A 17,938-nucleotide genomic window follows, 5' to 3' on the forward strand; every position below is an offset into this window, starting at 1 on the left:
TGAATTCAATGCAAACATATCAGAGATGGAAGTTGTGTAGGACTTTTCTTACTTGGGCACAATGGCTAATCAATAACTTCAATTCTCAGTTTTTGTGTCCTTGATGGGCAGTGTTTAGGCATTAATGTTACCCTTTGAAATTGTAGTAGTGTAGGGTGTGTGTTAATTAAACAGCTAAAAACTTTGGGGAGAAAATGTAAGGGGCTATTAGATATAGGGAATGATATCAACCTAGGGAGCCTCTCCCAACTTACTCTAAAACTCACTCATACACATGCCAATGCCATACTCAAAAACTTGCGGGCAACACGCAAAGCCTACGTGCACTCATACATTATTCTTCTTCTACCCCTTGCAAAGGAAAAACTAAAAAGGCAAAGCCAACATGGGGGAGCCACGTATGCATGTGGGGCCCCAACACACAGGATCCAAAGTACTCGGTCGTACCAGTACTATCTCTGCTGCAGTGAACCTCAAATGAACAAAGGGGTTGGTGACCTTTTTATGAAATTAAGCCAGACAAGACTCCAATCGGGTTTCCTTCGATATCCCCTTCTTTGAATTTATGTGTATACAATGCCATCATGACATGGCATGGCATGACATGCCACAATTCTTTTCCTTTTCTTCATTTCTACCTCCATTACTCTACGGAGAGATTATTACATCTAGTCTCAACTAATCTCTTCATAACAAAATATTATCATAACAAAAAATTATTAGACAATTTATAATCATTATACTCCTAACTAATCTCCATATATAACATAATAAAATAAAATGTTATTAATTTAAAAAACTTAAATACAATAGTCATGACTATGAATATATGTACTAATATGTAAAACTCATGACACAACATATTCTAAAATAAAGAGAAAAGAAGCTCGAAGAAGAAGACAAAAGAAATGCTTCTCATTACTCAATTCAATCATGAATACAAATTATATACAAGAGTTAGTTTATAATAAACTAACTGACAATTATGACAGCTAAGACAGTTATAACTACTCTAACTAAAATGAGAGAGAAGGCTAATATCCGCCCCTCAAGCTAGGGAATGAATGACATTCATACCTAGCTTGGAGCGGATAAAATGAAAAGCACCAGGAGCTAAAGCCTTTGTGTAAACATCAACAAGTTGTTGTGCTAAAGCAATAGACAAGAGCTTGATCAAACCCGAAAGCAGCTTATCACGAACCAAGTGACAATCAATTTCAATATGCTTGGTTCTTTCATGGAAGATAAGATTAGCTGCAATGTGGAGAGCCAATTTATTGTCACAGAACACCAAAGTAGACTTATGAATAATACCAAAGTCATGAAGCAAATATGTGAGCCATTGAATTTCAAAAGTTACAGTAGCAAGGGCACAATGTTCAGCTTTAGAAGAACTTCTTGAGACTATGGTTTGCTTCTTAGATTTCCATGATATAAGTGATGAACCAAGATAAACAGAAAAACCAGAATGGATTTCCTAGTATCAATACATCCAGCCTAATCAGAATCGTTAAAGGCTTTGAGTTGAAGCTCACTGGTAGAAGGAAAGAAAATACCCAAACCAGGAGCAACTTTAATGTATCAAAGAATACGATAAAGAGTCATGTAATGAGCAGTAGTAGGAGAAGCAATGAACTGACTCAGGTGTTGAACGACAAAGGTGATATCAGGTCTAATATTTGTAAGGTATATTAACCTGCCAATTAAGCATCTATATGAAGAAATCTGTGAATCAGAAAGCAATGATCCAGAGGATTGATGCAGTCTGGTAAAGTAATCAAAAGGAGTAGAAACAAGCTTGGAATTTAACATATGAGTATCGGTGAGAAAATCGAAAGCATACTTTCTTTGACAAATGTTAATACCAGAGGTTCCATGAGTAACTTCAAATCCAAGAAAATACTCCAAATTATCAAGGTCTTTGATCTTAAAAGTGTCATCTAGTAATTTTGTAATATGAGAAATAACAGAGAGATCATTCCCACTCAGAACAATATCATCAACGTAGACCAATAATGCAGTGAATGAATTTTCTCTTTTCAAAGTAAAAAGAGAATAGTCAGCACTAGACTGTTTGAAGCCATGAGCCACAAGAAAAGTAGATAATCGAGCATACCATTGACTACTGGCCTGTTTCAACCCATAGAGAGATCTTTGTAACTTACAAACTTGACCAAGTTTAGTATATTTCATACCTGGAGGTAGAACCATATACACCTCTTCATTAAGATCACCATGAAGGAACATATTATTGACATCAAGCTGTCTGATAAACTACTTACTCAAAGCAGTGAGTGCCAACAAAAGTCGAACCGTAGTAATTTTGGCTACTGGAGAAAAAGTATCTAAATAGTCCAGACCTTCAATTTGAGTATAGCCCTTAGCAACCAAACGAGCCTTATACCGTTCAATAGAGCCATCTGCATTATGTTTGATCTTGTACACCCATTCACAACCAATCACATTTTTATGCTGAGGTAAATCAGTAAGCACCCATGTATGATTCCTTTCTAAAGCACAAATTTCACCATGCATAGCTCGAACCCATGAATCATGTTTAGAGGCTTCAGTATAAGACTTAGGCTCAGAATTAGCAGAGACATTAAGAATAAAGTTGAGATAATGGGAAGAGAGCTTATTATAGGGAATCACAGAGGAAATAGGATGTTTGGTGCCTAGATGATTAGTGACGGTGGTTGATGCGAAACTGGTTTGATAGTCATTGTATTTGATGGGTCTGGTTCAAACTCTGTCAGTCTTACGAATGGAATGTTCAGAGGAGGTGGGTTCAATATATGGCTGGTCAACAGCTATAGGGTCAGGTTGAGGAGGTAAAGGTGTAGAAGAAGGGGGATCCATAGGAGAACAAATGGCTTGTGGATTATAGGTAGTGATGGAAGGGTGAGCAAGGATGGTAGGGTCAGTAATGTTGAGAGTGGAGAAAGGAAAGTAGTTCTCATAAAAAATGACATTTCGAGACACTTCAATAGTTCGTGTATGGATATTGTACACAATGTAACCTTTCTTGTGGGATTTAAATCCCAGAAACACAAGGTAAGGCTCTAGGATCCAGCTTTTTTTTGTTAGCACTGAGAGTGCTAGTGTAACATAGACAACCAAAAACTCAAAGTAAATTAACATCATATAATGCAGAATAGAGTTTTTGATATGGGGACTCTTTTTTCAGAAAAGGTGTAGGAATGATATTTATCAAAGTAGCAGCATGAAGTAAAGGACCACGAAACCACCATATTGTTGGGACGTTTCCATGCAGTATGAAGAGCATGATTAGGCGCTGGTTGTGGCAAAGAATCATCGACAAACTCCAGCTTATTTTCGCACTGAGTGCAGTAGACATTGATCTGCACCATGAGTTATAATTTGTGGGATTAAGAAGAGGAGAAACAGGTGAGATTGATGGATTCTCACTTAGATGCACATAATATGGACTATAAGGATTAAGCGAATCCTCTAGTGCTGAAGGATTGGGTGAAGCCATGGGAGAATTGAAACAATGCTTGTATCGAGGAAGAATAAAGAGAGTGCGCAACAGAGCTTTTCAATTAAAGAGCTCTGATACCATGTAAAACTTATGGCACAACATGTTCTAAAAGAGAGAGAAAAAGAAGCTCAAAGAAGAAGACGAAAGGAATACTTCTCATTATTCAATTCAATCATGAATACAGATATATACAAGAGTTAGTTTATAATAAACTAACTGACAACTATGACAGCTAAAACAGTTATAACTACTCTAACGGAAAAGAGAGAAAAGATTAATATAATTATAACTACTCTAACTGAAATGAAAAAGAAGGCTAATACTAATTTAGAATAATCTAATATTTCTTCCTTCATGATAATATATAATCGAATGTTATTAATTTTTTCTTATATAATCGAATGTTATTAATTTTTTCTTATAAACTAAAAAAAATTGATAATGTATTATATGAAAATATAATACATAGTGGTGTGAGATCATTAATTTAATAATTTCTCTCACTCCATAACTTCATTTTCACTTCACTCGTTGCTCCTGCCACGCTGCTTATATTAATCTCTTCTGTCCCTCTCTCTCAGAATTTGCTACCTATAAATACTGAGCCTCTACTTACTACCACACTCGCATACTCAAGGTGTGAAGTGATTCTTCTTCACTGGGTGAGAAGCTCCTTGTTGGAGAAGCAGGGCACGTGCAACTCTCTAGGCTCTCTTAAGCGCCATTGAACCCTTTGCACGTGCTCCCCTTCTCCAACACGGCTTCCTCACCCTCCCTTCCATCTCTTTCTCAGTTACTCCGGTGAGTCTGCCACTTCATGAGGTAATTGCTTTCCCTCTGTCTTAATTTGTTAATTTCCCACGTAAATTTAGTTCCAAATTTACATGATGACTCTTCTTGTTGTTGGAAACAGTGTGAAGCATATCAATGTTACATTGTGGTCTCCAACAAATGAAAGATTAATTACGTACCATTTTATCTGACTACCCTTTGAACAGTAATTTCATTTCATCACTGAGATATCATGCACCATACTGAGAAATACCATGTGTAACTCTGGATGTTTAAGTAAGAACTATGAACACATTTTTTTTTCCTGCTATAGATGGTGTTATTTACTAATATCTGCTTTGAAAGTGAACACTATTCTACGTAAGCAGTAGTATATAGTTTCTAAAGTTGAGGACATTTCAATTCAATTTTTTGAGTCTCCGAATGCAATGTAACTCGATCAGGCACCTGACACGTAAGAGCGGGGCCATGGACGATGAGTTTGCTTGCAGTGTGTAATAGCGGAAAGTTTCAATTTGCAAGACTTGTAGTGTAATCGAAAATGCTGAAACATGTTAATATCTCGGTACGACAATCTAGCTGTCCAAATGCATTTCGCTGTCAAAGAATCTTTATTATTAGGCTTATGTAGTACTACCTTTGTCCTTATTATAAGAAGCACATATATTGCAAAGAAGAATGTTTTGGAGCTCTTAAATTATTGACTTGGTATATTATTACTTGTTTCTTATAATTAGTGTGTACTCAGTCATTAACTTAAGAGCTTCAAAACATTGTTTTTATAATATCGCTTATTTCTTATAATAAAAACCAAAGTTAGTAGTTTGTTGGGAAGCTCTTAAATTGTATATGAAAAATTTAATAAGAATGTTTTATTGAAATAAACTAATCTAGATGTATACAACCGTCAGTGTACAGTGTGAAAAAGATTCAAGTACTTCATCTCCAAGTTCAAAAAGACATGGCGTTACGTGTGGAACTGAAACAGCCACTGTTTTACACCAATGTCTTGTGCCTACACTATTTGCAGGAAAATTCTTCTGAAGAAACAACATCGTTACGGGGTCGGAAACCGCAGTTCTTGATGGAGTTGAAGATGATTTCTTACCGTTATGAGAAAATATACATGTGCAGTTGTACCCTTTTTCTTTTCTTTATAACATGAAAAAAAAAAGAGGCGTGGAAAATTATAAAGGGTGTATTAAAAAATTAATAGAACTTCTTATAAAATAGTATAATTCTGATTTACTTGAATCGTATTTATATTTTGAAAAAAATGCTAGAGAGTTCAATCCGCTCGGTGCTGAATACCAAATTATGGATTTACGCCATCTAAATAAGTTTTAAAATGTAATAAATAAAAAGTTATAAATTCTGATTAAAACTAACAATTAAAATATATGTAATCACAGTTTTTAGATTGCAAAAGCTTTTACAATCATTGTGGTAATGTTTGTTGTGTAATTAAATTAAAAATCTAAATACATTTTTATTCTTTATAAATAGTTATATTTTATTTTATTTTTCAATCAATTATTTTGTTGATTTTTTGTCTTTATTAATTTGAATTTTTAAAAATTATTTTGAGCTAATCCTCAAGACCTAAATTCCTCGTATAATGGATTTTTGCAAATGATCCATAAGGCTCGAGTGACACAACCTGACACAAACTAATTGAACAATGAAATAAGAAGGCACAAAATATGCATAAAAGTAATGAGGATACAATCAGCAAAACAGGGGATCTTTTACATGACATTAAAGGTCCTGTAAGAAGGTCTAATACTATGAGGGTGAAATAAGATTTGCAAGATGTAATTACGAATATCAAAGAAAGTATATATAAGTCAAAGTATGTTAAAGGCAACACAAAAACTAGTCAATCTTCCACAAGTTAATAATGATTTGAGTCCAACTTTATGAAAACAATTTGGAGAGTTTGAATTCAAATGATAAAGCAACAGGTTATGTATGGTTGTATAATTAGTGGAGTATTATTAGTGGAATGATGAGTAATAAGAAGAATGTTAAGCGACATTCCGTGTTAAGAAAAAATCTCAGAGAAAGTATTGTTTGCATTTTTCTAAGTAGTAATTAAGTCAGTTTTTATTTTTTATTTAATTTTGAAAGATTAAGTTCTAACACCTTTAGGCCTTAGTAAGGCAAGTTTTGTGTTTTTAAGACTTCTTAAGTCATTTTGATGACTAGTGGAAATATATTACCATGTGTGTCGAGTGGGAAGTTATTATGAACGAAGAGAATTTATGGTAGTGTGAATTTGTTGTGGTGAGAACTTAATTCTTCTGTTTCGAAGGGTCGCTAATTGCTTATGGATTAGTTTGTAATAGTAACATTTTGTACAATACGAAGGCAGGGAATTAGAATATTAGTGAAAATTTGAGTGTTTTTGTAGTATGAGAGTTTCCTTTTTCATCTTAGAGTTAACAACTTTATAGTTCTACTTTTAGTAACAAGTTGTTATTAAATTCAATGACTACAAGTATATTTATGATTTTCAGTTGAAATGGTCGTGACCCATATTTTAATGTAACTTGCGTTCAAATGCAATTTAAAGATTAGTGATAAAAATAAAATGAAAGTAAAAATAAGAGTTTATATCTTTTTACAAAAATACTTTTAACTCAAATCTACGTTTTTACCTGACTTCTAAATATGTATTAATTTAATTTGTGTGAAAAAACTTGAATTCAATCCTCATATAATCACTTGGGAAAGTATAATGAGTTTGAAGACCATCTAAGTTTTGGACGATATACTAATCACATAATCAATTCAAAAAATTGAAACTTTAACAATATTTCAAATCTCACCGGAAAGTTAAAGATTTTAATTATGATGATTAAAAAACATAAATTGTTATTAAAGTCAAATTTCTCTTTTGATAAATTTTATTCCATTAACAAATTGCAGTTAGAATTATGTTCTTTTTTTTCTTCTTTTACTTTTTAAGATGATGCTAAGAATTCCTAATGATATGTGAATCAGACAGATAAAAATAACAAGGGAAGAAGGTAATGAGAAAATAACAAATAAGGTGGTGGGTGTGATTTTAAGGTATATTTGTATCTTGTGATTTTGCATGTGTGGTAATTTTTATTGATTGAATTGTGTCTTTATTATGAACACTAAGATCACACATTAAAGCGTAACAGTGAATGATATGCTTTTGTCAATTAAGCATTTAACAAATAATAGTTAGCATTAGAAACTTTTCTGACAAGCTTTTCAGGAACTTTAACCTAACTATAATCCCTTGGTAAGTTCTTGCCGTTAGGTGCCATAGTTATCTTGACGATCGAGTATCTCAGGTGTCTGGTGGATGATTGAAGATGACACAAAGTTACTTTTCTTGACGGAACGTGGTTGAGCCTCAATCTTGTGTTATATTTCATTTAAAAAATAAAATAAAACTAATTTTTAAAATTATGTTTTTTATTAAAAAACATAAAAATCAACATTTTATTTTAGATACATTATTATAATTACATAAAAAAGATACATCATTATAATAATTTGCAAACATCACAATTTTAATATTTTTTGCTTTTCAGAAAACGGAGTAAAGCAACTAGTGGCAGTGTGTGCTGTGTTCTGGGAGTGGCTTTTGAAGAGAAAAAAAAAAAAAATAGCCCTAGCTGCTCAATACTTTTCGAACTTTAACTTTGGACTTTGGAGTGAACTCTCTTACGACTTTAAACAAAATTTCAAACCTCGATGATCTAAATCCAACAATTCTAATTTCCTCATTCTTCTCCACAAAGCGATAGGTTAGTTTCTCAAGAGACAACAATGTTGCACGAGCTTCTGCTGTCGTTGCTGGGCTACACCGGCGACTTAATCATCGACGGCCGGGACCAGCTCACCGCCGAAACCCCCATCTCCGACGAATGCACTTTCAAGCTCGCCCCCGACATCCCTTTTATCGACCCAAGCGACAGGTTCTTCTCACTGTAACCTTCATTTTTTTATTTTTTTTCTGAACCCCAAGATACAATTCGTTTATTTTGTGGGGGTATTTTTATAATGGGCACTTTGAAAATTGAAATTTTCGAATGGATTGTGTTGTTGGGTGCAGGGAACTTATTGAGAGGATCATCGTGTTGGGGTTTTATTATAGGGAGATGGAGCGGTTTTCAGCAAAGTGTAGGGATTTAAGTTGGATAAGGTCTGCAAATGCGAAACCTTTGGAGAAAAAGGAGAAGGGAAGTGTTTATCGTAGGGCACTAGCCAGTGGCATTGTTGAAATACTCTCAGTTTATAGGTCTGCGGTTCTGCATATTGAGCAGAAGTTGTTGTCTGAAACCATGCCTATCTTGGCAACAGTTACTCAGGGTCTTAACAAGGTCATTTTTTCTGTTCCCACCTTTTATTTTTGTGTGTGTGTGTATTTTGATGTTGGCTTTATTTTCGACTTGCTTTCCAGTTTCTTTGCCTTTTGCCTCCTCTATATGAGCTCATCCTAGAGATTGAGCGTGATGATATTCGTGGAGGTCAGCTTCTTAATCTTCTACATAAGAGATGTCACTGTGGAGTGCCTGAATTACAGACTTGCATGCAAAGGTATGCAATTCTTTTCACGCGTAGTCTTCTTTTGCTGTTGTGTTAGACTAGTAGTCAATAAACATTTGTGGTTTTAAGTCATGAATTTTTTAATGCTGTTAGTCACTACATAGTCTTTAGTGTAGTAAAAAAATTATAGGTGGGAAGAAAAAATATCTAAGACTATCATGTTGGTTGGTTTTCAGGTTAATGATGGATTTCTTTTTGGGTTTGATTTGTTTATTCTGATCCTTAAAACATTGCATCAGTCTTCAGATTACACTCCTGGTTAATTCTTATTATCTTTTTTGGTTATTCTTGTCCAAAGCTTAGGCTTCTTTGGCATGGACACCAGGTCATGTATAACCAGCTTGCATCCTGGATAGTTTATGGGATTCTTCAAGACCAGTATGGAGAGTTTTTCATTAGGAGGTAACTCAGTATTAATTTTTAGTGTGTATACTGTTGATATGCATGTTGTTGTGTTGAAATCAATTATAGAGGTAGACTGACGCGGCGGTGTTGTATTGCAAGAATGCTGATTAGATAATATATACTTTTCATTTATTATCCCAGTATTCCAAGCTTTTTGAAGGGCTGAAGGCCTTTGTTGAAAATTTTTATTTCCACAATTGATGTATCATACTATTAAATTGAATATACAGAATTATTGTTGTCATAAGTTATCAAAACAATTGTAGCCCCTGCTATATTTCAATAGTTTCTGTTATATGCTGTTGTCAGCATGATTTTCCAATGACTAAACATTAACGATACTTATTTGTTTTATCTGTTAGAATGTATGAAAATATCTAATATTATATTGATCATATCTTATAATATCTTAGATTACCCTTTAGGATCAGTTTGCCTATTTTCTCCCTATATTTTAAGATTGATTACCATATTTCACAATCTCATGATTTGTGTCCTGTTAGTTAGGATTATGATTGTAAGGGTTGGTATTCTATGTTTTATGATCACATCATCACATTGTAATACATCACATCATATGAGGTCAGTATCAATTTCATAGTATTTTTGTTTTTTTTTTCTTTCTATTCTGTGTCTCTATACTTAAAACTCCATAATTTCAACATTATCTATTATGTATATACTTAAGAGATTCTATTACCAAAACGATAAAAAGAAAGGTTTTATCACCTCCAATCTCTCCCCTCCAAACTAGAAAAAAACTATGTGCTAAAATATATGACGTGTTTGGTACATGAAAATTAATTTATCTGGATATTAGTTCATCCTCTCCTTTCAAACTTTGTGATTGTTTGGTTGCATTGATAATTTCTTGTTTCTTATGTTTTGAGATCTTTTATTTGCAATTATATACTTGACCTGATTCGTTTGCTTTTCAGGCAAGAAGATAGAGATGTAGAAAATAGCTCATCTCATCCGGACATCTCTGAAAAGTTGGCACGCATGTCAACTGATGATGCATCTTTGACTGATTGGCACTTGGGCTTTCACATTTCTTTGGTAATTGCTCTCGTTATTGGCTAGTTCTGGACATGTCATGAGACTGAGCGATTTCCTTTGGGTGTGACTGTTTCAAGGTTTAAAATTTATTGCTGAGAATGTGAACTTTGGAATGTTATATTCCCATGATTGTTATGGGCCATAAAAAAGTATTCCTAGGTATTGTTCGGGCCTGGGAAAGTAGTAATACCTTGATTTACTTAATTTGTGTTCCTATGCTAGGGTTGGGAAAGTTATACTCGTAGGAATACGGAAAGTTATTTTCTATCCCAACTATAACGTCCATTTCTACTTACTTTTTATTCTAATCATTTTGAATTTTAAAAGATATTCCTAGGAATATTAAAATCTAACCAAACATATTTTTTAATTTACTCAGAAATAATATTTCTGGTTATAGTAGTCCTAGGAATGTCATTCCTTGGAATGCAGAATTATACCTTGAAACGGATGTCATCTTTTTGATGAATATTGTTTTGGCTCTTAGTGTTTGTAGCACTCTTTTTTGTATCAATGGCATTCCATGTCTCATTTTTTAATGAATGGGATTTTGTCCAGTTTAATACATGAAGTTCTTATTGTCCTTTACTTTAGATCGACAGGTCACCTGGTGTTTATGCATACAATTTTTATTGTTTACATATTTTGTTTTGCAGGATATGCTGCCTGAATATATACCTATGCGTGTTGCTGAATCAATTCTTTTTGCTGGCAAAGCTGTTAGGGTTCTGCGAAATCCAAGTCCTTCCTTCCAGTCTGGGGATGCTGTGCATCCTCAAATGCCTAAAAGCTTTCAGAAAATACATGGATTAGCAGGGCGTTTTCATTTTCAGAGGGAACCTGCAATTAATATGGGAATGGGAGAAGATTTGCTTCCACAATCTGAGGCAGATAAGATTGAAGCAATGCTTCTGAACCTAAAGGTTTTCATGTAGTTGGATTGTTGGCACCCTTTTATCTGGTTTACTTCAATGGTTTTAACGAACTGACTAATAAGTCTTTCTTTACTATTAACATTTCCAGTTAGTTTTTAAGCAAACTCATTAACTTTCCCCAGGAATCATCTGAATTTCATAAAAGATCATTTGAATGTGCTGTGGACTCTGTTCAGGCCATTGCAGCTAGTCATCTCTGGCAGGTGCTTAACATAATCTCCTGGTTCATGTATTTATTAGTTTTTAGAGCATTTATTTTCAGAAACTTCAATTTCTATTCCCTCCATGTCTGCAGCTTGTGGTGGTACGTGCTGACTTGAATGGCCACCTGAAGGCCTTAAAAGACTATTTTCTTTTGGCAAAAGGAGATTTCTTCCAGGTAAATCTTGAGATGTTATCTATACCAACATTTTGACTGGCAATGAGTATCTGTCAACTTGCCCATTTTTTCTATTTGTGTTAAAGAAAAGACTGTTTATTATCTTTAAAGCTTGGCATTTGTTTGAAATGGAAGTGAGAGAAGATGAACAGTTGGGGTTGGGGCATGGGGGTGATATGACCAAGAGTGCTTACCACCATGCCAACTCTTGACAAATAGCACCCTGCATCTGATGGGGCCCTTTCCTATTTAAGCCATAGGAAATGGGTCATTGGGTTGAACTTGACCCACAGACTCAACATGTCCCCTTGTGACCCTTTGGGCATGTCAAGGGGAATAGGAGTTTTGAACTTTTGATAACTATCCATCCATCAAATAGTGATTTCAATGATATGTTTTCTCCTTTTCTGCATGTGTTTGTTTTAACCCTTGAAAGTGATTATATTGGTTTTATCATTATCCTTGTGTGTTTGTGTCTATGGCCATATCATATGACATTACTTGTAAATTGTCATCAATTTATATGTAGTGAAATTTACGGTGGATTACTTTATTTTGATAGTAGCTTGAGTAATTTGTAATTGATTATAAATTATAAATTATGTTAGATGAGTTTCCCCCTGTCATTCACTCATTCTTAGATTTCCAACATTTGCATTGTTCATTATTTTTTGAATGATCTATTTGAGAATGGTAAAAAATATTTGTTTGATTTCTGAACTAGTAAATAATTCAGTTACAAGATAGGAGATGTTGCAAATTCGTTTAAACTTTAAACTACAAAATCAACATTGGGCAGTGCCTTGTCTATATCCTATGCCTTGGATATGCAACAGTTGCTGAGGTTCATACTTCAGTTTATCTTGTAATTTTAATGAAATTATACTGACATCTTTGATTTACTCATTATTTTCTGTGCAAGTGTTTCCTTGAGGAAAGTCGTCAGTTAATGCGATTGCCACCACGTCAGTCAACAGCTGAAGCTGATCTTATGGTCCCATTTCAGCTGGTTTGTTTACCTTATGATATGATTTTTTGGCTTAATGCCATTCACCTTTTAGTTACATCAGCATGTTCATGTTTTTAGATGCATTAACAAAGCTTAATTGCAATTCCATTGGAATGTAGGCTGCATTAAAAACTATTGGTGAAGAAGACAAATATTTCTCTAAAGTGTCCTTGCGGTTAGGATCCCAATTCATTATTTTTCCTTCCATTTTTGCTAGCTTCATGCTGAGTTGTTATGAACTCTATGTGCTAAAATGTCCTCTTTCTCTTCTAGGATGCCATCTTTTGGAATCACAGTTAAACCTTCCCTATTGGATTTACCAAAGCCAACCTCTTCTATAGATGGTAGCTCTGGTGCTTCACTTTCAAATGCTTCGTCAGAAGTGTCAGTAGATGGTTGGGATGGTATTGCTCTTGAATATTCTGTTGATTGGCCTTTGCATTTGTTCTTTACTCAAGAAGTCCTCTCTAAGTAAGTTTCTACCGCTAATGTCCTGCGGCCAAGGGTTTATTGACTTATTCTTTTTCTCTTGCTATTATTTTATACACTAGATCTAACTGGAAACCCTTTATGGTATAAAACTTCTTAAAAAGTGTCATGGCATTGTAAACAAAGTGTGCAAGTGTACTAATTTGTCAAAGTAATATTAAAACGGCAAAAAGAAGTTTCCTTGACATCTCTTCATCTGTAAAGAATTGTCGATGTGAAAAACACAGACAAAAGGTTGATCTTTGAATAGGAAAAAGAGTGGATCCGTAGGGTCCCAAATGAATTGGCTTATTTGAAAAAAGTAGGGACTTTGATTGTGCTCAGAGTTTGTAGATACTGGGTTTTAAGCGAATAGATGACTAAACTGAATATTTTTCAAAGTGATTGTGCCGAAATGTAAACTTCAACCATAACAGTGGATAGGAAAGTGGAGCAAGATACAAGAGACAAGAAAACAAACACTTGGAGGTGGAAAATGATATTTGGTGCAGGTATTTGGAAAAATGTTGGGCATTTGATTACTCTTGATGCAATGTTAAGGATTTTTCACCATTTAAAGTTATTCCGACTATTACCTTCATCAATTAAACTACTCTAACCATGATTCCTCATGGGAAAGAGCCTAAATCACCTAATTTCATTCCTAATCTCTTAAGAGCTAAACCAAATAATTTGCTTAAAGATGCATAAATAAGGCTTAATAACACCACTCTTAGGGTAAAAACATTTCCCAATGATTAAAACCCTATAATATACATGTGAATGGATGATCAAACCATAAACAAGACAATAAACTTAGAAAGGAAACAATAATATTGAAATAACATTAAATGGATAGTAAAAATCATTACATTAAAGAGTATTTGGTATACAAACCCCCAACAATGGGTAATTTAGTCTCTCATAGTCATGAGAGGTTCAAAAACAAAAGATGAAACTAGGAAAATGGAAGAGCTCCCAAAGTGGATGTTTTTGCTTCAGGGCATGCCCTAAAAAAACTCTCCAAAAAGCACAATGCCTCTTTTTATATCCTTCAAAATGCTGCACTGTTATGTTTTTCGAAAAATCACTGTGCGCTAAGCCTGCATATGCGCGTTGAGCGCACATGCATAGTATAAATTGGCTTAAGTGACCACGTGCTAAGCTTCCAAATGTACGCTTAGCGCACATGCATGATACAATTGGCTTCTAGCTTGGCTTCTCGTGCTGAGCACGCTGCTCCAATTCTTCATACATTTTCCATTTTTCTGTTGATGTATCCAAAAACTCTACAAAATAAAAACTCTGTAAAATTACTAACTTTAGCATTCTTAAGATAAAAACTCAAAAGAATCTAAATTTCTATCTTTTTAAGTCAAAAGAAGCATCAAAAGAGAAGAAATTAGATAATTGTATGTAATTTAAGTGCACAAACTATGTATGCATAGCAATTATCAGCAAGATGTACGACTGTTACATTATCAAAAGGATCGTTAGTTTAAAAGATATATATTATTTATGTATAGGGGATATATCTTTTGAAACCACTGGTTTAGTTTTATTATGAACAAATGTGGACCGTTGGATAATCTGGCTTAAATGGTTAAAGATTGAAAGAGTGTTTGAAAAAGTCACGTGACTGTGTTTTAATGTTCACCATGTATTATTCAATAATCACTTAATCAGGATTTGTTCCCTCCCTCTCGTACTATAACAATGCTTTGGTATTATGGCTTCTTTATATAATCAGTTAAGCACTTATTGAAGAAGAAAATAAAAATGAATTAAACTTCCTTCATAGTTGAATATAAGCTGATGCACATCAGCTATTGGAGAAGTTAGATTAACGAGAGAGCTTTTATTAAAGTTGAAGTGCATAAATTGATTTTAACTTCTGGTAGAAGCTTCATCAATTTTACCTTTTGTATTTTCTTTTCAAAGTACTTATGGAGAAGTTTATTCAAATAAGGCCTTTATATCGTAATATACTTGAGATGTTATTTCTAGTTCAGTAACTTTTCTGCACAAATAACACTTTTTACAGGTACCTAAGAATATTCCAATACTTACTACGGCTCAAACGAACACAAATGGAGTTGGAGAAATTATGGGCATCTGTAATGCACCAATATCATAGTGATTTTCCCAAACACCGAAATGATCAAGAAAAGTGCTCAGAAGCACAGCAGAAACGACAGCGGTTTCGACCGATGTGGCGTGTTAGAGAACATATGGCATTCTTGGTCAGAAATCTCCAATTTTATATTCAGGTTGTCATTTCATTCATATCTTGTCTTTGATTTTAAATTTATTATACTGTTATTATAAATTATCATCATCAATATTTTTAGCAAAAAAAATAAATTCAATTTGAGTTTGGTTTGAGCAAAAGCACAATGATGGTATCCTAATTACAATTTTTTGGTGTGTACTGTACCTTTTTATGACGAATAAAATGCCTGTTTAACATTTAAAATTGTGCTTTCCTTTGCAGGTTGATGTGATAGAGTCTCAATGGAATATTTTGCAATCTCATATTCAAGAGTCTCATGATTTTACAGAACTTGTGGGCTTTCATCAAGAGTAATAATTTCTCTATTGCATGTTTAGTTTTTACATTTTATAGTGGCATAAAATTGTTTTTCTTGCCGAACTATTTCACATGCATACTATCAATACCAGCATGATCATATTTATCCAAATTAAATTCAGCTCTTAGTGACCATTGACTCATTAGGCCAACTTTTATCCTATTGCTGTCACCTACAGGGATCATATTTTTACTTTTGTGGTCAAAGATAACTTAGTTTTTCACTTTGCTGTTATTGAGTATGGATAGTAACAGTAGATCAAAAAGCAGCTTCCTTTACCCTGAACTAGCAGTTTAATGAGAAATAGGGAAGCATTTGTCAGGTGCCACATTGTTTAAACTGTTTATTGCTCTGTGAATTATAAACTAGTTAGTGTGGTTTGTTGTATGCCTTCTGGTGGCTATTTTACCTAAATATTGCTAATTAGTTCATCATGCTATTTGACTTTAATGTCTCCTACAGGTATCTGTCAGCCTTAATTTCACAAACTTTCTTGGACATTGGTTCTGTGTCAAGGATACTGGATAGTATCATGAAGCTTTGCCTGCAATTTTGCTGGAATATTGAGAACCAAGATAACTGTTCAAATACTTCTGAACTGGAGCATATAGCTGAGGTGATATGCATTGCTGGTTTTGTTTGCCAAATAACCGTACAGGAATAAGTATCTCAATAAAGCCATTATTTTCCTCATACAACTTCATATATTAAAATTAGTAGGCTCAATTATCTGAACCTTTTTTAATTAAGAGGGAGAAAAACTTAAAAACTATACTAATTAATGATCATCTTATTCAATCTGTGTCATGTGCATTCTTGCTGTAATATTATGATATATTATGAATAGCAGAAAAATGCTCTGCTTTTTTTTTTTTGACTCACCTTTCTCCATATAATTTCATTATAACTTAATAATCAATGATGTGGGTAAGGTTATGATGATAAATCTGTGAATTCTATAGCTGTATCTCTTAGATCTACCATAAGACAGGCTAAATTGGCTTTGAGGAACTTGAGAATTGACTTCTAAACAATATTAATTATCAACAATTGAACTTGTCTGGTAGTAGTCAGAAAAAGTACAATATAGTTGCTTCTTCATGGTTCTGTTTCCCACAAGCCTCCTTTTTTAGTGGAAGCTGGCATAAATTTATATGGAAATATATGCTTGAGCGTTTCTATTTCCCTTCAGATATCTGAAGTACTACCTCCTTTGACTCAATGAACAAGAAATGAAAAATTACGAATTATGTCATTTATTCTTAAATGTATACTGTCAAAAGTTGAACTTTCTCTCTTCACTTTAGATGTATTCATAGAAATTTACTCTAACCGGGGCTAAATTGCTGGGGCAGATATATATTTAAATGCAATCTGTGTGTCTAATGAATAAAGGCACATCCATTTTTCCTCCCTGTCTCACCTGATTGGACCTTTTCAAATTACTCGTTACATTTCTATATTTTAGATTTAGATAAGATCTCCGTCCTTTACTGAAATCTATTGTTTTGACTGTTCATTTATTATGTTTGTTTTATCTAACCAAACATCTATAGGAATTCAACAAGAAATCAAATTCCTTGTACACTATACTGCGCAGCAGCAGGCTTGCTGGAAGTCAGCGGGCACCCTTTTTGAGACGTTTTCTCTTGCGGTTAAATCTGAATTCCTTCTTTGAGGTAAAACAATCAGATAGATAATTAGTCTCACTGTTTAACTTTAGATCAATGTTTCTTATTGTTGTTTGTTATTTTGTCCCTTAACAGGCAACTGCTGCAAGGGGGGTTCTGAATGTTGTTAGGCCACGCCCTACACTTCCTGTTTAACTTTAGATCATTAGATTTGCTGGTTCAGCCTTCACTTGGGATCTGAAATTTCTACTTTTTTTTTTTGGTTAAATCTGGTTCTTTTTGTTTTCTATCCTCTTCATTGTCTAAAAAATCAATTTTGGTTGTGATTAAAATTCAATTTTGTTTTTGTACGGTTCTGGATATTGTTCTCTTCATGTTCTTCTTCTGCAATGAGATTCATTTGGTTTCCCTCTTTTTTTAGTTGTTCATTGATGTAAGGACAATGTGTGGGATATTGTATTTTATTGTTAAGGAACGGGTGCTTGCTGACGAAACTCACTTCTCTCCGTTGAAAAAACCCTGTATGTCCCGTAGACTCTCTCCAATGGTGGTTTCTTCTAAGAGACGGTTTCTTCAC

General features: G+C 33.9%; 1 protein-coding gene and 1 non-coding gene across 2 annotated transcripts; both read left to right on the forward strand.

Moving 5' to 3' along the window:
• Positions 1–4,171: 4,171 nt before the first annotated feature.
• On the forward strand, positions 4,172–4,261 carry MIR164B (microRNA MIR164b). Its single transcript, NR_048773.1, has one exon. It is a non-coding gene; the product is annotated as a microRNA MIR164b (primary transcript).
• Positions 4,262–7,861: 3,600 nt separating this feature from the next.
• LOC100819794 (gamma-tubulin complex component 4 homolog) lies at positions 7,862–17,773 on the forward strand. Its single transcript, XM_003536060.5, has 16 exons — positions 7,862–8,253; positions 8,391–8,658; positions 8,739–8,875; positions 9,188–9,286; positions 10,228–10,348; positions 11,005–11,271; positions 11,406–11,486; positions 11,579–11,662; positions 12,585–12,671; positions 12,791–12,846; positions 12,945–13,142; positions 15,184–15,409; positions 15,634–15,722; positions 16,193–16,346; positions 17,287–17,409; positions 17,497–17,773. The coding sequence occupies exons 1-16, from the start codon at positions 8,105–8,107 to the stop codon at positions 17,554–17,556; spliced, it is 2,199 nt and encodes a 732-aa protein (XP_003536108.1). The 5' UTR covers positions 7,862–8,104; the 3' UTR covers positions 17,557–17,773.
• The last annotated feature ends 165 nt before the right edge of the window (positions 17,774–17,938 follow it).

This window comes from Glycine max, chromosome 10 (genome assembly GCF_000004515.6).
Source record: "Glycine max cultivar Williams 82 chromosome 10, Glycine_max_v4.0, whole genome shotgun sequence".
NCBI lineage: Eukaryota > Viridiplantae > Streptophyta > Magnoliopsida > Fabales > Fabaceae > Glycine > Glycine max.